At 41.2% G+C, this 21,769-nt stretch overlaps 2 protein-coding genes across 8 annotated transcripts; both read right to left on the minus strand.

The window, feature by feature from the left end:
* Positions 1-531: 531 nt before the first annotated feature.
* On the minus strand, positions 532-11,575 carry BMI1 (BMI1 proto-oncogene, polycomb ring finger). 6 transcript variants are annotated; one of them, XM_081343195.1, is made up of 11 exons: positions 10,767-10,798; positions 9,466-9,498; positions 4,829-4,962; positions 4,495-4,591; positions 3,837-3,892; positions 3,698-3,748; positions 3,330-3,438; positions 3,198-3,243; positions 2,664-2,804; positions 2,243-2,323; positions 532-2,136 (listed from the first exon to the last, which is right to left on the minus strand). In XM_081343195.1, exons 3-11 carry the CDS (start codon positions 4,938-4,940, stop codon positions 1,804-1,806), a joined length of 1,026 nt encoding a protein of 341 aa, XP_081199321.1. In that variant the 5' UTR covers positions 4,941-4,962; positions 9,466-9,498; positions 10,767-10,798; the 3' UTR covers positions 532-1,803. The 6 variants fall into 6 exon arrangements, with proteins under 6 accessions (XP_081199321.1, XP_081199323.1, XP_081199322.1 ...); XM_081343197.1 differs by lacking the exons at positions 9,466-9,498; positions 10,767-10,798 and adding an exon at positions 11,449-11,575; XM_081343196.1 differs by lacking the exon at positions 9,466-9,498 and having other exon boundaries at positions 10,767-10,827.
* A 3,059-nt stretch (positions 11,576-14,634) lies between these two features.
* On the minus strand, positions 14,635-19,522 carry COMMD3 (COMM domain containing 3). 2 transcript variants are annotated; one of them, XM_081343200.1, is made up of 8 exons: positions 18,493-19,522; positions 16,760-16,871; positions 16,611-16,674; positions 16,477-16,511; positions 16,209-16,269; positions 16,064-16,120; positions 15,910-15,969; positions 14,635-15,011 (listed from the first exon to the last, which is right to left on the minus strand). In XM_081343200.1, exons 1-8 carry the CDS (start codon positions 18,629-18,631, stop codon positions 14,961-14,963), a joined length of 579 nt encoding a protein of 192 aa, XP_081199326.1. In that variant the 5' UTR covers positions 18,632-19,522; the 3' UTR covers positions 14,635-14,960. The 2 variants fall into 2 exon arrangements, with proteins under 2 accessions (XP_081199326.1, XP_081199325.1); XM_081343199.1 differs by having other exon boundaries at positions 14,635-14,992; positions 18,493-19,512.
* Positions 19,523-21,769: the final 2,247 nt, after the last annotated feature.

Here is a 21,769-nt window from a genome sequence, read left to right on the forward strand (position 1 = left end):
CATTTACATCACAAGAAATCAGCAGGTGTATGTAAAAGTAATGATTTAATGAGTGTAAGCAAGACAAAGCATAGAATTGTGCTTTTTTTTCTTTTTTTTTGCAGACTGGAGACAACAAAATACATAGCTACAATATCCCTGTACAAACATGAAACAATAGGCATATAGGATAAACACCTTCACAAATGTGTAACTGATGAGTGAAAAAACGGGCACATTAACACACATAGCACACATACATTTTAACCAAAGCAAAGCACAAACTGAAAGATATTGAAGATTCAAGAGACTTACAATTTCAAGCCTTCCTTTCCCACCCCCCTCAAAATATGATACCTTCAGAAAACTATTTTGCTTCCAGGCAATTCATTTGTACCTGTTAATCCTTAACCAAGTTAGTACTGTACCATACACATACATATATATTAAAACAGATTTAGTTAAAAAGCCTTCATTTGAATGTACTGATTTCTTTAGAAAGAATGAATGAAAAAGATTCCTGCATACTTTATGGCTTCTTATATGCATTCCTGTGCTTTTTGTTTCTGGGGGGGGGGGGAGGGAAATAACACATTCCATTACTTTCCCCTATAAAAGGAATAAAATCTAGAATAAAATCAAGAATAAAATCAAGTCGTTTCCATGTTCCTCCATTTTGTTCAATGCCTCCCCTGCCCTCTCCTCCTCAGCATTGGAGACAATTAATTACATTGGGTAAATGTAAAAATCTTGGGAACCAGACAAGACCCAAGAAATCCTTTTGATATTGTCAACTGCTTCTGAGTTAACGGAGATGGGAAACTCGCTCTCCTGCTTTCATGGCAAAAGGCTGGTGGCTGCTTTAGCAGGACTACTCCTAAGCCTGTCCCACAGAGCATCTGTCAGGGCTGATCCAATGGGGACTTAGCCACCTTAATCGATACTGCATGAAACACAATTATTTTCTTTATAAATATATCATACAATACTGCTTCCTATTTTGTCACACACTAATATGGCGTTCTTCCACAAATTCAAAATGCCATTAAAACCTTACAAAAAGATCTTGTTTTCTTTCACAATTTCTTTTTTTCTTTAAACCAGCCAGTAAAATAAAAGGCAATACCCGCTTTTAGGTATACAAGTGTAAATCTGAACATAGAATGTCCTTCTCTTCTATACCACTTTTTTCTTATGTTGCTTTCTGATCTTTCAATGGCTTCGGTGTTGCGCAGATGTTGTGGATGAAAATTATAAATCAAAATGGCTAATAAAGCAAATACATTGTTATTCACAGTGGTGTGGCTATATATATGCATCTTTTTATGCATATTCAGTCCGGCATTTATGCATTCCAAATTGGAGAAGGAAAAAAAATCACTTGCTTTCAATGAGATTCCCCAAAACAGCGGAACCATAGTTCTATATCCAAAAGATATGTAGGAAATTAATCTGGATTTACAAAATTTTCATTTGTGGTAGGCATCAGTTTTCAGACTCCAATTTAAGAAACAGAATAACGATGGGAAGTCCAAAAAAATCCTCTTGAAATATTTGGATTGTTATCCTTTGTTTTTCCATGTTGCTAGTCCTTAAGAAACAGTTTGCTGTGGTGGTTGTTTAATATAAAAAAGATCCATCTCTTGTCCTCTCATTTAATTCCCAATCATTATTCCTCTCTTATTAACCACCAGGCATAGACACGTGGAATTCGCAACTATAAAGCTTAATTGTGTGATATGATAGAGACATAGAGACTGGAGCAGAAAAAAGCCATAACCTTGGCATCCAGTCTTCAGAGTCAAAAAGTAGAGTTCTTCCCAGTCAGCCAGAAGAAGTTGTAGAGCAACCATTGATGGATGTTTTCCGGGTTCTGTTGGTAAAGGAGGCATGGTGGTTACCACCTGAGCTACCGCTGGTTCCGTTCATAGTGCTAGAAATGTGGGGAAACTGGGGATGGGGAGATTGCACCAGAGTGCCGGGGCTGAGCATGCAGGATGATGTGGAAGGAACACCTCCCGTGGGGCTGCCAGCTTTTTCACTGCCAGAGTCACTTTCCAGGTCCCCACTGTTGTGCAAGCCATCTCGCTGTTGGCCACTTATTTTCATTCTCTTGCAGGTTTGTCGGACACGGTACTGTAAAGGGAGGGGGCCATTCTGCCAAAGGAAATCAGAAAGGAAATCCTTGTTAGAGAGCTTATTTTTGTTTTCCATCCCTCTGGCCAACTTGACCAAGACTTGCAAGGCCTCTCAATATATTTACCCTTCTCCAAGTGTAAATGTAGGCTATATCCATTAATGTGTAGTAGTCCTTTAAAGGCTCTTCTTCATACATGACATCAATCTAATAAAAGATATGAAATTACACTTCATTTAACATGGCATGGAAGTGTGAAAGACTATACAACTGCAATGTGGCACCTACTATATTATCCTAATCAAACATCACACATTTTATCTGAAATTCAGAAATATATTGACTCAGTTGAGAACATGTCTGCCTTTATGTCAAAGGGTTTAGAATATAATGATTCAGAGAGATCCTCTGAAATCCATTCCTGTAGTTCTTTTATCTAAAGATGTTGCTGTTTAATTCCAAAAGCAAACACACCAATTCTTTTCAACAGAATTAAAGTTTAAATAATGTATTAGGTAAAACTGTTTTATGAAAGTTCTTTCCCTACCTGAAAAGCATTGGGTATATCCATTTTGCTCCGGAGAAACTTCCTTAAGTGCATTACAGTCATTGCTGCAGGACAGCGTAAATATCTTTTGTTGCTGGCCTGGGAGGGGCATTTGGTTGAGACAACATTCAAAATCTGATACTAATGTTCATTCCAATATAGTAGATAGAAAGAGATGGAAACATGGTTAAAACTAGCAGCGTGAAAACTAAATGCTCACTGGAGATCCAAAATCAATGAAGTAATAAACAAAATATATGCTCATCAGATTTTTCTTTTAGAATTTAATTCATACAAATTTTATTCTTAAAAAATGCATACACTAACTAAGGGGGGGGGGGGAATAAAGAGGAAGTTTTCTAATAGAAAACTTCTTTTTATCAGCCTTTTAAATGAACTTGAATTGTAATTACTAAGAAGGCATGCTCACTGCTTGCAGAATAACTGACGCTAGTACTTTAGGAAATAAAAATGAATATGTTTTTATTTTCTGAAAAAGAAATGAAAGTGTCAAGGAACCAGCTATCTACTTACTTCCTCTTTGGCTTTCTCCTTCTCTTTGCTTCCTTTCCGTTCAACTCTAGAAAAAAGACATATAGTATAGTAGCAAAGAAAAAAATTCTATGAATGTACTGCCAAATACAGGATACTGCTTTTATAACTTACTTATTTTGGTCAAAGAACTCAATGGATAAGCTTATTATTTCATCATCCGTTATAATCCTTTTGTCTTCATCTGCAACTTCTCCCCTATCTTCATTAGAGCCATTGGCAGCTGTACAGAAATGTTCACAGTAAGTTACATTTTGAAAATCAAATCAGAAAGAGTAAAGAAAACATCAGTCATAAGATAAATACGTTACTTTTAAAATTATTTCTGTGAATGAATTTAAACAATTTTGAACGTATAAAAATATTTACTTGCTGTGCATGAGCACTGAAATGGTACATTTTTTACAAGTATTTTTACAACCTTAGCTTCTCCTTAAAAGGTAATTCTTTATAAAAATCATAATCTCAGAATCTTTTTTTACCATCAGCAGATGGATGAGCAGCATAAAAATCTCTTCTTCTTTTCATTTCATCTGAGAGAAAACATATTTTTGTTATTCATCTCTTCCAGTTTACACATTCTATTACTGCATTGGTTGTTCAATCTAATTGCTTACTTACTTTTGAAAAGACCTGGTACTAACTTGTATACAATGTCCTGGAGAGTTTTATCAGATCTGGAATATAAAGTCCAATGTTAATATTTATAATTTTCCAGAACCAAAAACAGCTTGGTTGAGAATTTTTAACCAAAACTTTAACCAGATTTGAATTGTTTTATATGTTTTTAGATCTATGCTATTAATCTACCTATATCATTTTGCTTTGGTAGAAAGATATCAGATTAGACTGATACCATTGTAAAAATGTAGGCATTTAATAAAAAGATGTAACCATAAAGAGACCCAATAAAATGTAACTAAATAAAGATTTCTGAAAAGAATTTAACTTTTGCATTTCTTTACCAATATTTTACATTTATAAAAATCAATACTGAAAAAATACAAAAAATTAATATGCACACTAATGAGAACAAATTGCAATTTGGACAGGGTAAGTAAGAAAAGAAACATATAGAAAATAAAGATGGGCTTCTAATATAGAAAAAGAAAAATGACTAATTGAAATGCAAGACTGAGACTTATGGAAATAGTACAGTTATGTGTCCTGAACCAACATTTTTTTAAGATTTGCATTGGCAAGGAACTTGCATCCAAAGAAATATAAAATTTGAAAAGACACATTATGACATAAAGTATTTAGCTGTCTTTTTTCCTACCTTATGTTCAAAAGAGGCCTAGTTTTGTGAACTTGGACATCGCATATGGGACAATACTTGCTGGTCTCCAAATAATGTACAATACAAGTCTTACAGACTGCAAGAGGAAAAAATATAGATGTAAAATTGTGCAGAAATAAGACTACAAAGCAGAATCAATGCATGGTTTTCTGCTGTTATTTCTAACCCAGACCCTAAACAAAGAAAGGGCCATATGGTCAATGAAGGAATTTGGTCTTGCAGAGCCATCCTTGCTCCACCAGGACCAAGGGACAGGAGGCCTGGCTGGTAGCAGGCAGCTTTCCATGATGAGAAGCAACCAAGCAGGACTTACAGGAATGCAGGCACTCGATGATCGTGGTAGCATCAATGAAATATCCTCCACAAATCACACACATGAGATGGGGGTTGAGCTCCGTAATTTTGATGCGGGTGGTGCGATGCATTTTGGTTCAATCTGAGGAGACTCTAAAAGATGTACAAACAAAGAGGACCGTTTTAAACACCGTGGGGAAACCTCGGAAGCACGGCCCTACACGATTCCCTCACTTCCCCGCGGGTAAAAGTGGCCTCCTCTGGGGAAGACGGTCGGGTTCAGGCGAGAAAAAGGAGGTGCGAAGCCGCCGAGCCAAGAGCCTCAGCGCAAAGGAGCGGCAGTGGAGGGGGGCTCCTTCCAGAGCTCTCTGCCCAGTCCCCACCTGCCCCTAGCCCTGCGCGGCGATATTCACAAGAGGAGTTGCCTGGGACGGGCGAAGAAGACCCGTGGGGCACCTCCCACCAGCCTTTCCCCTACGGCGCTACCGGAAAACCGCAGATCGGGACTGCAGAGGGGAGAACGGGACAAGCGGTGGGGAGGGGGGGGAGGGGAGCGATCCTAAGTGCAGGCGCGGAGGTTGCTCTGGGCATTTCCGGCGAGAAGAGAGGGGTGGCGGCCGCGGTTGAAGCGGCGGCGGCGGCGGAGGGGAAGGAAGAAGCAAGCAATGGAGGGGTGGCTGATTGGCTGCCGGGGCGGTTGGGGCCCGCACCTCGGAACAACAAGGTCTGGCAGGCGGGTAGTAAGTAGCAGGCGGGATAAGATCAGGCAGGCCCCAGGAACTGGCGCGGCTGCTAGCGCGTCGCCGCCACCAACCCAAGAGGCTCGGGACCGAGCCGCCTTCGGAACCATTCTAGGGAGGGGGTTGCTATAGCAACTTACACTTATTCTTGGCATCCTGCCACTACCCGGAGCGCGCCAGGGGAGAGGGGGCGGGGAGGGGCCAGGCTGAGAAGAGGTGGCTTGGAGAGGAAACGGGAGGGGGGAGGAGAGAACAAGAGGGCAGGTTTGGAGGCTCGGCGCGGAAGAAAGCCTAGTCCCTTCTGGGGCAACAACTGGTGCCCCTGGGGTAGGGATCAAGCGGGGAAAAAGAAAGACGGGCTGCGGGCACCGCTATGGAAAGGAACCGGGAGTGTGGCCAGCCGGGGCGAGGATTCTGGTCTGGTCGGGTGTTCCTGGCGGGTCAACATTCCCTCTCCGAGCAGTCCAGTCGGGCGGAGGGACGCGTCGCAGGAGAAAAAGCGAGGGCGCCAAAAGCCGGGCTGGCAGTAGTAGGAGGCCTCGAGGACGGCCCGAATCTGCTCTGGGGTCGATGCCAGGCCGAAAACTAGAGGCTCCTCCAAGGGCTTTCGGTTTCTCTCCGGCCCTCCATGTACGTCGGCCACGAGCAAGGAAGCGGTAGCTGCTTCTTTCCCCTTTTCGCCTACTTGTATTGCAGCGCGATACAACCTTCTCGTCTCTTGGACCGCCAAGGCACAGAGTTAAATGCTGGAGCGCCAGCCTTTGCCATAGATCCGGCCCGGATTCAAGAGTGTCCTAACACACCCACCTCAGGGCACCCGTGTACATCCCGTTCTGGCAGTCCAAGGTTGCAAATGTACCGCGGCTCTCGGGCTGCAGCCGGGAAGTGAAGAGTGCAAAGCATATCTCTGAGGAAATCCTCACCCGGGGCACGTCGTTCCACCGCCCGCCCGGCAAGGAAAAAAACTGCGGTGGGAGGGAAGGAGGTGTGAAAGTTATGCTCAGCCGAAAGAACAAGTTCCATTCCCGCAATCGCGGATCTATCTATTTTATTCTGAACACACCGCAATCGAGGCAAAATGTCCTGACGCTTCCGAAAGAACCCCGACTTCCTGTCCAATGTTCCAAAAGTGAGGGGGTGGGTGGGAGAGGGATGGAGAGTACCGCTAGGATCATCCATCACAAAACTACCAACACTTCACTTGTTCTATGTTCCCGGGTGGGAAAAAAGGGAAGGAAAGAAAAACAGTGAAGGAACGACGCCATTGCTGCATGGAAGAAATTGCTGTTTTTATCTTTCGGGGGAGGGGGGAGCAAAAAAGATACAAGTTTGAAGTAGAAGGGGAAGTAGGGGTTTGATAAACTTGGCTTGAAAACTGGATGTTGGCAAGGAAAACAGGAGCCTCCACTCCCGGCCTCTCCCTCTGGTTCCAGAGTATTCTTCAGGATAAGAATAAAGAATATTCACCCCAAACCTTTAGCAGATAATTGGAGTCCTTCTCATCACTACCACCATCACCATCATCACTACCACCATCATGATAAAACAGAATGTTCCAATTAAGATGCAGTAAATCCAGGACACTTTATCCAAAAAGTAGATTAGAAAGGGTCGAGCAATTCAGTGGACTTAAATTCTTTCCCAAGCAGTCAGGCATAGAAGGAGACAACTCAATTGTCAGAAGATACAAACACATGTTTCATTTCAGGGAAGCAGAGCCTCTGCCTAGGCAGAAGAACACTCAAATCAAGCGTGAAGCTTGGTTGCTCAAAGCTTACTATTTATTACCTAGGTTAGCCCCCTTCTCCAGGATCTCGTTGGAGGTATCAACTTAATTCTTAAATCAACAATCCTGAATCAAAGCTATGCATCAGTGAAAAATGCCAGCAATTCCCATGCACTCATTTATATACCTCACAAACAAAACAGGCATCTTGTTATCCAAAGTACTAACTTTGGGATGAAGTTGGGGCTGTTCTCTCCTGTTCTCTCCTTCAAGTCCCTCATCTACTTACAATAATGCTATACCTTTCTGTAGCCAAGACACAGTGACCTTCAACACCAAATATTGTATTTTATTTTCAGCCCCTTCCCCTTCCTAGGCATGTATTCCACCAAGAAAACATGGAGTGATAAAACTTGTTAACATTGCCAGCTGAAGCTTGGCAGCCTTACATGGGTTACCTCAACTTAGAAAACTATAGATAGTTGGTGGATAGATGTTTTAGAAATTAATCAGCATTACATGATTGATGTACCAATTCACCAAAGCTACCTAAAATAACTAGGTTTGCAGGGGTAGATATGTAACCTGGTCCACTATGCCTTGAATTGTGTTTAGGTGCTTAGTTTTAAAGGTGAGCCCTGAAGCAAGAGTGACCCACTTAAAAGTGTGGATCCATTGAGTCCCAGCCAAGAAAGAAATAGGTATGTGTAGTATAATCCATATTCTCTCCAGCTAAACCCCTGCATCCAGTGAATGGACCTCTCCAGCTGGTCTCCTCAAAGGCAGAAGCCAGTTCCTTTCTGGCTAGGTAAATGCTGTATATATTGGGTGGGGAGGTTCAGCACTAACCAGTTATATAGTATTAACACATGAGTTCTGATATACAGCGACCAGAGCAGAGAAATACATAGCTACCACAAATCAGTCTTTCCCTACACTTCAAAGTTATATTTTTGGAATGCCAAGAAGGACCATTTGAAACAAAGAAGTATTGAATAGAGGGAGGCTAACAAAAACTAGAGGGTGGGCAAAAAGGCTGTGATCACATGGTTAAATTTCCATTTGGGGAGAAAGGTTACTTGCAGGGAGAGAAGATTGGATTAGGTGCCCCTGAGTTATTTCCCACCAGGCATTAAAACAACAGCTGCAGCTGGGTATACCTTGTCAAGGCCGAGAGATTTTGCACGAACCAAGTTTCCCACCCAGGCACCTTAGAGCCAGGACCCAAGCCATTACATCTGGGCTAACAAGATATTTCTGTTAACCTTCCCTTATTCAACTTGGAAGGATAAGATGTGTGAGCGAGACGCGAAATCTTGGTTAAATAATAGAAAACTGCAGTCGGAGTGCTTGCAAGTCCTATTAACTCGGGTCCCCCAATTCTCCCTCACGCTCAATCTGTATATAAGAACTCCGAGAATTAAACAAGCGGTAACTTCTCTCATCAAAGCTAGATTTCCAGCGTCAACCTCCTCTCCTCTCTTTCAAAGCCCGGGAGAAACTTCAGCATTTTAAGCACAAATGCGAAAGGACACGCTAAAAGAGAACCGCCATCTTACCAAGTTATCTCACGCCACATAAATGTTGGCCGAACTTAAGTTAATAACATTTCTCCGGAAACCCCCAACGGCTCAGCGAACCCTCCAGCAAGATCGCAACCCTCCCTGGAACCCATCCCTATAAAATGGGAGCGCTGGGTGGCTTTTGAACCCCCCGCCGACCCGTTTGTTTCGTAGGCGATCGCCATCCCGTGATCCAGGCAGCTCAAGATTGCATGAAGTGTCGCTCTTCAATCGAAATCTGCCTATAAACCAAGAGGGCTGGACTTGAATGGCTAGTCGCAACCGAAAATACAAACATCCTCCTACAGGGCCGCGCATCCAGGAGGGCTCTACGACCGAGCTCCGGTGGAAAGGGAACGAAAATTTGCAAGGGTTGGTTGCGGAATAAAACCAAGTGCCTGGGTTGCTACTGCCGCCGCTGCCGGTCTCCGGGCGCGCGCGCGCGAGGAGCGAACCGTGGTGCGTTGTGGCTGGAGCCGAGACTGTCAGCGCTTTTCCCATCCGGAGAGCACGGGGACACCGAAGCTCCCCCTTGCAGCCTTTCAAACCCGCCCCCCCCGGAGAAAACCCTCGCGAAGTCCCCATCACCCTCTGGTCTCGGCTAGAAAGCGCGCCCCTGCATACCTACCCGCGGAAAGGCGCTGCCGGGGGACGACCAAAGCTGCCGGGAAAAGACAATGAAAGTTAAAAGTCGTTCAGCAGAAAATGAATGTGAGCCAAGCGGCCATCTTGAAACGAACTGCAGGCGCTGTCAGTTGCAATCAGCGTATTGCTGCCGCCGTCGCTGTTGCCGCCGCCGCCGCCGCCGCGCCGAGCTCCTTTTAGTTCCCCAAACAGCCGGTTGGTTCTCCTTCGGGCTCACTCCGTGTCTGCTTGCCTTTCCCTTCCTCTTCCTTTCCGCGTCTCCTTTACTCTCTTTTCCCTACCTCGCTCGCTCGCTCCCCTCCCAATTCCTGGCTGGCTGTTCTCCCCTCCTTTAAAATGCGTAGCTCCAATGCTGGGTTCTTAAAATCTCCCCGGCCCGTCTGGACTGCCACTCTTCCTCCACCACCACCAGCCCATTGTCTCTCCGGCTTCCAAGCCCTCCTCCCGGCTCCGTCTATCGGTCGCCTCCCCCCACCCCCCGGTCTTGTGTTTTCCCTCTCTTCTCTTCCAGAGAGCTCTTTCTCTCTCTCCACTCTCCTCTTTGTAAAAATAATAATAATCTGCAAATATTCGAATTATATCAGAGTTGTTGCTGTGGAAGGAGCAGGCGGGGAGGTAGAATAGTGGAGAAGCGAGTGGTGGTGGAAGGAACGCAGCACTGAAAGCGCACAGTGGAAACTGACACCGTAACCAAAATGGCTCAGAGTTCGCCCGCCCCGCCAGCGTCACGTGGGACTCCTCATTCCTTAAGGGTGGCCTGGGAATTAGTGTCGGTGTAGCCGGAGCCGTCAGCCTCCCTGTGACCCAATCCCGCGACTCGGACGCCTCCTCCCCCCTCGTGCGCCGCCCTCCCCTCCCCTCCCCCTGCCCTCAGCCTGTCTTCCGCCTCCCCCCTCCAGACACGCGCGCGCGCACATACTTCGCTAGTCCTCCTTTTTCCGCGGCACTCACGCGGCTGCCTGTTCCACAGCCTCCCGCTCTTCCTCACCCCCGCCCCGCGCACTCACTCACGCGCGTACAATGCCTTATTCCTTTCCTTCCCCCTTCTAGCTTGCACACCTACTCCGCGCTACACACACTCGGTGCTCATTCCTCTCTCCCGATTTTACACGCCCTGTCACCTCGCGCGAGCAACCCCTTTCTCGCTTAACAAGGGCACGCAGAGATCTCGTGTTTCTCCCTTTTCCTCTCCTGTTCTTGGCCAAATCTACCCTTTCATACAAAAACGTACCTCCACCCCCTTCTTTTCAAGGCGTAATAAAGTGACGGCAACCACAGACAGACCTTTGGCTTCAGTCTCTCCACCCCGAGCCTCTGGTACTGAGGCTGCTCTGATCCTTTCTCCTACAGCCTGCCTCCCTTTCGGAGCGCGCGCGCGCGCGTACTCTCTCTCTCTCTCTCTCTCACACACACACACACACATAGAGAGAGGGAGGGAGGGAGGGAGACAGAGGGAGAGGGAGAGAGACTGGTTCGCGCGCCACATGCACATACACAGACACACATTGAAAAAGGTTGCCCACCATTTTAACAACCAGTATTGTGTGGCACGCCAGTTTCCACCTAGAGCGCCTTTCCCCAGAGCCTCTTCTTAGCTCTCAGACTGCAGTTTGCTCTCGCCCTCACCTAGACTCTGGAATTCTTCTCCCACAACAACGATCTAGGTCGAGCTTTCTTCCTCCACCTCCCACGTCTTCCTGGTCACCTCAGTGTTAGGACACCTCAGAAATCTTAGAAAGACCGTCCAAATGATATTATGAAAGTTGGGCTGGAAACCGGCTGCTAAAACCATCAACCCCGAGCGTCATCTCGGCCCTTCCACCTTCACTCCTTTCCGTTAGAGCGGATTTTCCCGCTTTGGCATCCGGCCGCGTTTTCCCAGGTGCGCGCGACTTCTCCAGCCCCGGCGCAGATCCCACTCCCTTCTGGCGCAGCTCAGCACTACGCCTTTCCACAAGTCCTTTACCTGGGCCAAGATCTCCAAGTCTTTTCTTTTCCTATTGAATCACAACCTTTTCATCTGAGAGGGCTTCAAGCTACTTCGACAGAATCAAACTCTCCCTTCTCCATACATCTGTCTTCTACCCCTGCCCCCAAAAGTCCAAGCCCAGTAACATTTCCCCTCAGGTATCTATCCCCCCCCCCTTGTCTCGCATACTACTTCATCCCTCTTCCCTCCTCCGTTTTTTGCCCCTTCTCAAAGTGCCACGAACGAGTATTCCGGATTTTTTCAGCCAATAAGGTCTAGCGTTTTATTTCACCGCCTCAAAAAAACTCACTCTTTTTATTCCCCCCCTCCCTTTGCTTGTTGTTTTGAAGTCCCTCGCACGGATCACCTCATCCCCATCTACTCCCACACATCCACCCTCGCAAGCCCTATACAGCCCCTGAAATTGCCCAGGCACACATTTTCTCGGTAATTTTTTTTCTGCCTTTGGACACGCCTTCTCACTTCCCGCTTGCCTTCAGTGTATAAATTTAGTTCACCACAGAACTCTGGCACCTCGCGTCTCGAATAGCTGATTCTAAAAGACTTAGGTGAGGGCGGTTTTCCAAATTTCTCACACCTCTCTACACACCTTCGCAACTTCATCTCACACAATTACCCCATTTCCCAAAGTCCAGCTTCGGCGTCCCTCACTATCTGACATGCATTCTTTGTCACAATAATTTCGTGTTCTTACATTTCCTTTTCTCTTTTTGCACAATAGCAGAATCACAAGTAGAGACACCAGTTTTGAGGGTAGTTGGTGGCAGCATAGTCTAGCTGATCTATTTGTCCTTTTGTGTCCATAAGAACCAACTTGAAATTCTCCAGCTCCTCAAGATCTTTCAGCTTCTTCTGCCCAGGACTGAAAGACTACTTTGTTTACTGTGTTGACCACTTATTGAGAAGCAAGCAACCCTATGGTAGGCATTCCATTTCTTATGAAGATAGTCTTTGCTTCATTTTTGGCAACCTTTTGCCTTGACAATTCTAAGGTGCCACCATTGGAAATTGTTGGGGCTCCTAACTGACATCATTTTCTTCCATCTTGGCAGGTCTTCATAGGATGCATATTGTAGATCTTTGGGTGGATGAAGAGTGGAATGTTATTATAGGAAGGAAGCCGGCATCAGAAAATGACCAAATGACAAAGAACTGCATTGGAGAGCCCTGGGATTAATCCACTTTTTTGAAAGATTTGCTATCAAACTTGGTTAATAACTTGTCTTGTTCCTCCGTGCTTTGCAAGCACCCTAGCAAACACTATAATTCTGCTGTCAACCATGTATTGATATTAAAAGTATCATCTCCAGCCAACCTTCCAAAAGAGACTCTAATGAAAGAGTGCTTTTTCACTGTCTCCTGGCAATGTGATTCACATGAATGATAGTTTTGATACAATATTGTCACTCTCAGATCCTGCAGAGATCGTGAAACTGAAGACAATGGTTAAAAAATATCCTTATGTTCATCTCCAGGAAAATGATGAAAGGGGAAAGGAAATATTCCTGGAAAGCATTATTTCACAATAGCTTCAAACCTCCCTCCACCAGAGAAGGAAATCCACGTCAGTATCTTGCTGTAGATTTCCTTGTACAATTCTGTTCAATCCAAGATTTGATTAACTTTCAACTTCAGAGCAGCACATTCAAATGCAGTGGTTAGTGGAATAGGTCCCACTACTTTTATAGAATTTCCCTATCTTATGTTTAGGTTAGGGAGGGAAATGTCTTAAGTAGGAATGGCTTAATACTCTGAATGGAATCTACATGCAACCACTATAAGCTCCCTTGCCAAGATCGACCAGAAAAAGTCTTTCCTTAATAGTCTTTCCTAACTTGTCACACCCCCTCAGATGTGTTGGAATCTCAATCTTCATCATTCCTGCAAATATATAGAAGGCTAAATATAAAACATAGTTGGAAGGCAACAGTTTATGGAAAGCTACCTAGCAAAATATGAACCAGAAAAGGGAATAGTGGTAGTGAGCAAGATATTTAGGGAAAGAAAATCCATTATCCCCAGACTATCTTATACTTTCAAATGACCAGTTTTTTTAAAAAAAAATCCACTCTGTTCTTCTCATCTATTAAAAAAAATCCTGTTAGGGAATACAAAATATGAAGTAAAGAACGTCCTACTTTACTACAAATATAGTTCTCTCCAAATATTCTGGACTTTAAAATTTCCAGGGTGGCCAATGCTCTGAGCTGGAAAGTTTAGGCTAAGGCATTCCACTGTTTGCACGCCCTCAAGGCTATAAGGATGACGATGATTATACTTTTCTCACTGTGCATAATGAATTAGTGGGACCACTGCCATGAATGGCAGGTTATTCAACATCCTTAAGCAAGCAACCTTTATGTGGAGGGTTGCTGTTGTTGTTGTTAAAAAGTAACAGAATCAGAGCTAAATTGCTGAGTTTCCTTCTACCTCCTTGCAAGCCATAGTTTGTGCCTCAGAGCATATTTTGTACTACACCAGAGTGAGGACCAATATACATAGCAAGCTTTTTCTAACTTGGTGGCACCAAAGGACAAATTCCTTTGCCTCTGCATCCTTATAGAGGACATTGGGATAAATCTCACAACCGTCTCATCTAGATTTCCCATCCTCTCCACATAGCAAAAACCACTTAGAAGATAGAAGGAAAATGTGAACACAAGTCTTTGTGCATCCCACTCTCCAAATATTCCAGATTGACATTGCTGCCTCTCTACTAGGCTAGGTGTGTAATTAGTAAGTTTAGTCCACACTGCAACTTGGGAATAAGATTTTTTGTTTTGTTTTTTGCAAGACTGATCATATTCCATTTATAATCATTCAATTGCTGCAACTCAGGACACTCCAACTATTTTCTATTTGCAGAAATGATTGAATATTTAATAAGTAAACCCAAATTAAGGCAGATGAATAATAGAATCTTCTCAACTTTTCACATAAATAACTCCAACATTAAAAAAGGGGGAGGGGGAATAGCAGGAACTGGCCTTCACCAAATGAGGTGCAAGCAAGGTGATAACTTTATTACAGTAGAATGACTTTAAATCCAGAACTCTACATCTCTTTAACATGGTTTTTATTGAATGGGTCTACTTGGAATAATATAACTGCTAGGAATCCAATCCCTCCAACCCATTATTATAGTCAGATAAGACACACAACTTAGATTTATATTTTGTTTATTAGATGATAAAGCAAAAATGGTGAAATCAAAGATTCATTTTAAAAAAGGGCAAAACTGAGACACAAGCAGAAATTTAAAAAGTGTACTACTATCTAAACAGATGTTACAGTTAAACAACAAGCTCAACATTTTTTATTGCACACAAACTTGTAATGTTATGTAGAAAGTAAAAAGTCCATTTCCATTAAATAAAACCAGGAAAAAAAGATCATCATATAGCCAAAGAAATAAGCATTTTCTTTTCTTCTTCAATCCAGTTGATTGTCAAGTCTGTAATTATAGTTGAGTTGTTCTTTCTAGACTTTTAGCTGCATCTTTTAGCTTTCCCACTAAATCCTAAAATATAGAATAAGAGCTTAAGAAAATAAATATTTTTCTGTAAATAACCAATTCTATGCAATATTAGAAGTTTTATTTATACCAAAATTTCCAGTGATTTAAAAATGCATTTTTTGCCATTGATAATTTTAAGAAATGCTGAAGCTTCTTCATTAGAGTATATCATGAATGTGCTTTATCACATTCAAAATTAAGGAGTTTGAACTGGGACAGATAGGTTGATAAATAAGTAATATAAATTTTATATTTCTTATTTGTCAAATAACACAAGAGAACAATATAAATTCCTAGTTTAATAGAATATACAGAAATAAACTCAATAATTTTCTGATTTTTAGATAAATTATACATACATACACACACACACAAACTCACACACATACATACACATACATAACATTTAAACAATATGAAATTGTAGACAGTTTGCTTTGGGCAAGTTTAATTCCTTTTTTTCTTATTAGTAAGTTCATTAGATAATGAAGCTTACTCCTAATGCAATGGATTGCAACTTTATATTATTATTCTCAGATCACTTGCTTTGATTTTAGTGTAAATTAGCTGTAGATAATGGGGACTCAGGTATCAATATATAGTAATTTAAAGGTAAATAAGCCAAATTCCATGCTCATATTGTATAATATTACACATTCAAGTATATAATACAGGAAATGAAGTTCATCTATTTAGCACATTTGAAAGAGGTTCCACCCATTCTGCCAAAAATAATACTTTTGCGTAGTGCAGACACTTAATTTGAATCAACTTGAACTCTTATATTGAAAAAGTAGGAAAGCTAATATTTCTGTAGCATTTTATATTTTAAAACTTGAGACACAGTGAAGCATTTAATATTTTTTAGACTTTTATAAAGTCTGGTACAATATCAGTACAGAAAAAGTGAGGAAAAATACCTGCAATTGCTCCATAGAACAACTAAAATTAATGTCCTGATGAGATCTTGAATCATTGTTCTAAAATAACAAAATCCCAAATATTAGTTGTTAATAACAAAAATTAAAACAATCATAATCTACTAATATTTGAATTTCTGGATGGATGTAATACCTCTACTTTTAAGGTCATCAAATAGGCAGGGGAATAATTTTTATGAAGTTGATTAGTCTAAAGTGAAAAGATAGAAAGAAAAAAAGTAAGTTTTGCAAATCAAAGAGAAAAATAAAGAAATTAATACACATTTTATTTAAATTACCTTGATTTGATATTCCAAACGCCAATAAATGTCAGTTATATGTAGTGGACATCTGCCTATACTGAAAAGATAATTAATATCTATTAGGCTAAGATATATTGAACTATAAAACTGTTGTGAGATTTTACAAAGAACAGTAACAGCAATATATTAATTAATGGTTTCATGGAGTAAGTTAGTTACCCCAATTAAATAAGTTGTGAACACATTTATTATTTTTAAGATGCATTTGAAAGTTGGACAATCACTGTAACTTCCTTGAACATACCTTCCCAATATGATTTCCAAGGTATCCTTATGTTTCTACAGAAAGGAAAAGGATAAAAATAGAGCATGTAAACTACTACAGATTACACAAAACTTAATGGAAGGTATTAGAAAAGATAAAATGTGTTTGAAAACCTGATATTCAGTGCAAAATTTTTCAATTCTTTCTTTGTCAAGTTTACATTCTTCCAGATAGGTACTAAAAGGAAAAGTAAGATGTGTTCATCAATAAATCTAATATAAGTAAAACAATGTGTTTTAAAAGTTGAAGAGTTTTAGGATACCTTATTATAGATTTGTCAGCTTTTTGTTTTCCAGCTTCTATTATACAAGTGGTAGCTGCTGCGTGGCAGTATTTTAATATTGCTGGATCAATTTGTTCCAAATCTGGGTAATCTAAAAATAAATAAATGGTTGATGACATGTTTTAGGAGGGTATATATATGAGAACTAAGTTCCAGGCAATTATAGCAGCTGAGCAAACAGAAAGCTATTATATTGGCAAGATTTACAGTTACCATTCTAATAACAATATTGGGAGAAGGATTTGTTTTCATAGATCTCCCTTTATAATGAATTAAGATAATGTTGGAATTTCAGGTTCCTTTCATTTCAAATGTGAATAATTTCCCCAGGATCCGAAACATGATATTAGTTATTTCCAGCAACAAACTAGATCTTGATTTATCCTAACTGCCAGAAAGCACCGAAGAAAGAAAAGGAGCTCAGTCATTACTCCAGCACAGTCTCCTCTATTTTCCCATTCACTGCCATCCATTCCTTGAATTACTAGCAAATAGAATTTGGGAAATAATCAGATTGATGAACGTCAGTGGACATTTATATTTTTTAAGAAAATTGCGATCTTCGCGCTCGGGAGGAGAGGAAGAAGAGTTAAAAGTCTTTTGCCAACTAAGGAGGAGACTTTCTCAAAGTCCAAATAACCGTGTCAAATGATTTTTTTCTGAATGTTAGAGAGTTAGCTTTTCTAACAATGGTGCTAGAAATACCGTGTCTCTATCCCCCCCTCCCCTTCACAGTTCAACTTTTTTGATTTTTCCTTTCTTTTTTCCGCCGCGTCCCATTTAAAAAATCCGAAGTGTTTTCCAAAGTTGCAGTTCAAACGAGCACCTATCGGAGGCCGCGCGTATTCAGCCCCAGCTCCCGCAGAGCTCTTCTCCAGGCAAGCGGCAAACTCGAGCCGTTTTTCTCAGGAGAGAGGCGACGGCCTACTCTCAACAAACCGCGCAGTTTGGCAAACAGCTGGCGAAGCCCAATTATCGGAGAATTTCAATTTGAAGAAACAGAAAAAAAAGCATGAAAACAAATGAGCGGCGTTTTTCAGCTAGATTAAGAGCAATTCATTTATTACTGGCACTGAGCAATTCGAATGAATAATATCACAGTATCACATGATCACAACAAAGCCTGCGGGATCCAGATCCCAAACGCAATTCGGTGCTTTCTTTAACCGTATTCACCCGCTTGGTGCTTTGACTTTTGCGAAAATTATTTCAGATTGTCAGTGTACCGGGAATGCATCACCGGAGCAGGAAAATTAAAAACAAAACGATGGAAAACAACCGACCAGATCATCAGAGAGGCGGAGAAAAGCATCTCCAAATGGCACCTCTCTTTCTCGGTCTTTCTCACTTTTTAGGCCATAAATAACCGAGAGGCACCCTTGCATTTTGCAAGGAAGTGACAACCGCGGGGAAATGGAGAAAATCAGCAAGGAGAGCAAAACCCCGAAAGAAACAAAGGGAGAGAGAGGGCGCAGCGCACCATCTGAGCACAGCTCAGCGCGGGGGAGACTTCCTGCACTTGACGGGAAACGGCTGTGGACGCCGCAGCTAAGCAGCCAGGCGTCAGGACAGGCTATAGAGCAGCGCCGAAGCAAGAGCGACCTTCCGTGCCGCCGCCACGCTTCCCTTAACCAGAGCCCAAGTCCCCTTTCAGCCCGCGGCTTTCTTTCTTGCCGGAGGACGGAATATCGAGCCCGGGATCTAGCACTCACCGAAAACGGCCTCCTCGGCCTGGCCACTGAGCAAGCTCTGGAAGGCACCCTGGAGCAGAGCCTGGAAAGCCCGGAGCGAGAAGCTACCCGGATCAGCCAGGATCTGTAAGCCACTTTGCACAGGCTCCGAAAGCTCCATTATGAGCCGAGCTGTGACCTTCGACACGCCGCCCACGTGATAGCCGCGCTCAGCTGATCCTGCAGCCGAAGGAAAGCTCTGGCGGCGGCTGTTTGTTGCAGATCCGGATGGGAGACTGCGGCTCTGCTTCCTTGCTGTGGGCTACATATACTAAACCTTAAACCTTTTCCCTGTGATTCAATGTACCCGTTTCCATTAAGCTCTTCGGTAGTGTTGTATTTCCTATCTCAAATGCAAGGTCAGCCATCTTCCTTTTCTTCTTGGTGCAAAAGACTTGTCCGGCTGCATATCTTACATTTTAATATTTTAAAGGATCGTGATCGCGATGCAATAGATGAGGAGGATCGAAACTTTAGTTTCAATTCTTTTATGGAATCGGCCTGGAAAACGATTCAAACAGCGTGGCTCAGAGTGGCTAGCTCTGAACGCTCAATAGGCTGCTCCAAGCACGCAACAGGCCTTTTGTTTTTCGTTCTGCAACTTTGGAGCTGAATTTACGGACAAATAATTTTATCTGTTCAGAATGGTGAAATATATCCTACACCTCAAAAGACATTGCAAATTAAAAATGATAATTAAAAATGAAAACTGTGGTTTAGTACCTCCCTTCATTTCCTTGCGTCTAGCTGTTATTTACACAGTATTTCTTATTCTCTTTTATATGCTGGCAGAATGTCATAATCTACAAATGCCTTATAAATGATCATATTTCCTTGTTTTTGCCAAATAATACAAATATTTTTGCTATTATTTATCATTGATGACTTCGCAACTAACAGATTGTAGCATTTGAAATTTAGATTTATGTAGAGCAATTCATAAAGGTAAAGGGCAAGGCATTTTTGCATACAGTACATACAGTTTTCTTGAGTTTACTCATAGTCCATTATGAATATGAAATGTTGCTAATTTTTTAATAAAGATATTATTCTAAGATTTTGTCCTGTTTCATATTTACATTTAGGTTTACAGATAAAGTCAATTCACATAGTGAACTTAATTGGGTAAGAAGTATGCTTGAAAGCCTAGGAGATATATGTTCAAATCAAATTATCTCTCTCTCTCTCTCTCTCTCTCTCTCTCTCTCTCTCTCTCTCTCATGGAACTGTACTCCTAATTAAACTATTATGACCAATTTAATTGAGTTGAACATATAATTCTGAAAACATTAAGGCAAGAAGACAGTTACATGTTTGATTATTTTTTATGAACCATCTTGAGTACTTGCAAAGATGGTTAGTAAAATATAGTAATTAGAAAAATAACAATGTCACAAGATAATAACAATCAAACTATGAGGCACATTCAAGAGAGAATGTTTCTTGCTAGAGTTTGAGTGGACTTAGACTTCTAATGCAATTCCCCTTAAATTGTTTCTATAAATATCAATGTGGGTTTTATGTGATTTATATATTTTTTATTTGTAGGACTACTCAATTTGTTGGCTTTTCAGTATTTAGCCAATCATGAAAAGCAGAGTGTCCTGATAGATATTTGGAGGGGTGGCCGAAGAAATTCCTTGACTGTAGGCTTTCAAAGAAGTGAAAGGAAGATGGCAGTGGCAAAGTACCTCCAAGAAAACAACACCAACATATCCATGATGGAACTTGAGTTGAAGAAGACAATTTTGGTTGTGGTTGTTCTAAATAACTAAACTACGTTGGTAGAAACCCACTGGTGAATAAATAAATAGAGTTATAAATAGTAATATCTGCTATTTTCTTGTAGACTTCTGACTTCATCATTTTTTTAATCTTAGACAAAACTCAGGTATCATTTGATCTTTGTTGTTTATTTGTTTGCTTCTTCATATTTATATTAGTCCTGTTATAAACAGATGGCAATGGCACTGAATAAATGTTACTATACAAAATAATTCAGGCTGCTTTGGGGAGTCAGTCCTGTTTAATTTAGTGGAACTTCTACCTAGTTAATTTAGTGATAAGTGTTTCATTAGTTTTGAAGGGATCATGGATTTCACCATGATTAGGGTGTTACCATGACAACAGGTAATTCATTTTGCATTCCATATCCTAATGCAGCTGTGGCTAATGTACCATTCCAATTTCTAGTGAAGCACAAATCTATATCTATCTATCTATCTATCTATCTATCTATCTATCTATCTATCTATCTATCTATCAAAATTTCATAGGTAAACCTGCCAATTCCCATTATAAATAAATTACAAATTCCGTGTTTTCCTCAAACAAAATTTCCTTTAGATGTGTTTGTTTAAGTTTCTAGGATTCAAAGACCTTTTGTTGTATTTGCATTACCCTATTTTAGCAATATTGTGACTAGTCCCTACAATGCATACTGTCTCGTTTCACAGTATTGCTCTGCCTATTAAAGGAAAACCACAAGCCCTTCTTACATTATGACTATCACATGGAAATCTCCCATAACAAAATATTTAATGCTACTTTGAAAACTTAATAATACTGTTATACATCCTAACATTCAGACAAGCCTAGGGGAGAAAAAATAGATAATGGCTGCATTTATTATTTTTTTAAATTAACTATCAGCTTGCAGCCTGTTTTCCTCAAGGTAATTATAAAAAAGAATCCATGAGTTTCCATTGAAAATATTGCATGCATGAGCTGATTAAACAGTATGGCATACTACATATCTGGAGTTTTTAAAATGACTTTTAATTCTTTGGTAGTTAATAGGGAATTAATATTTGAGTAAATATGGTCTGACTTTCTAAGCATAAATAATGGCAGGGATTTTTTGTATTCAATTTTAGATTATTTATTCAATTCTTTTGATCTCCAGGGGAGATTTGTATTAAATTTTTGTACTGTAATTGATACTATTTAATTGGGATTAATAGCTTAAAAGAAAAGTTAGCAGCAGCAATTCTTGATACTCATCTTAGATGATACTGATTTGGGCTTTGCGTTCTTATTCATTCAGAGAAAAAGAGAATCTATATAATTTAATTCTCAAACATTGGTGAGTTGGTGATGAGTCAGTGATTCTATTAAACTGTTAGTCTGCTGACTTAGTGATTTTATTTATATGTACATAGCATTGCTTTAATATTTAAAAATGAGCAATTTTTTAAGTGTTTTCTTTCTCTACAATTGAATGTTGAAGTTATAAGGAAAATAAAATCCTCCTTATAAC

Source organism: Vipera berus (assembly GCF_964194415.1).
Source record: "Vipera berus genome assembly, chromosome: Z".
NCBI classification, from domain to species: Eukaryota; Metazoa; Chordata; class Lepidosauria; order Squamata; family Viperidae; genus Vipera; species Vipera berus.

Bases quoted from the DNA above. Each gene is read 5' to 3' on its own strand.
- BMI1 (XM_081343197.1), bottom strand. From the start codon at position 4,940: ATGCATCGCACCACCCGCATCAAAATTACGGAGCTCAACCCCCATCTC. The intron at 3,893-4,494 runs GTAGGAAAAAAG...TTTATATTCCAG, and splicing joins AGGCCTCTTTTGAACATAAG to ATCTGATAAAACTCTCCAGG. The intron at 2,805-3,197 runs GTAAGTAGATAG...AATGAACATTAG, and splicing joins AGGAGAAAGCCAAAGAGGAA to TATCAGATTTTGAATGTTGT.
- COMMD3 (XM_081343199.1), bottom strand. From the start codon at position 18,631: ATGGAGCTTTCGGAGCCTGTGCAAAGTGGCTTACAGATCCTGGCTGAT. The intron at 16,675-16,759 runs GTATCCTAAAAC...TTTTCCTTTTAG, and splicing joins GCTGACAAATCTATAATAAG to TACCTATCTGGAAGAATGTA. The intron at 15,970-16,063 runs GTATTACATCCA...TTGTTATTTTAG, and splicing joins TGATGACCTTAAAAGTAGAG to AACAATGATTCAAGATCTCA.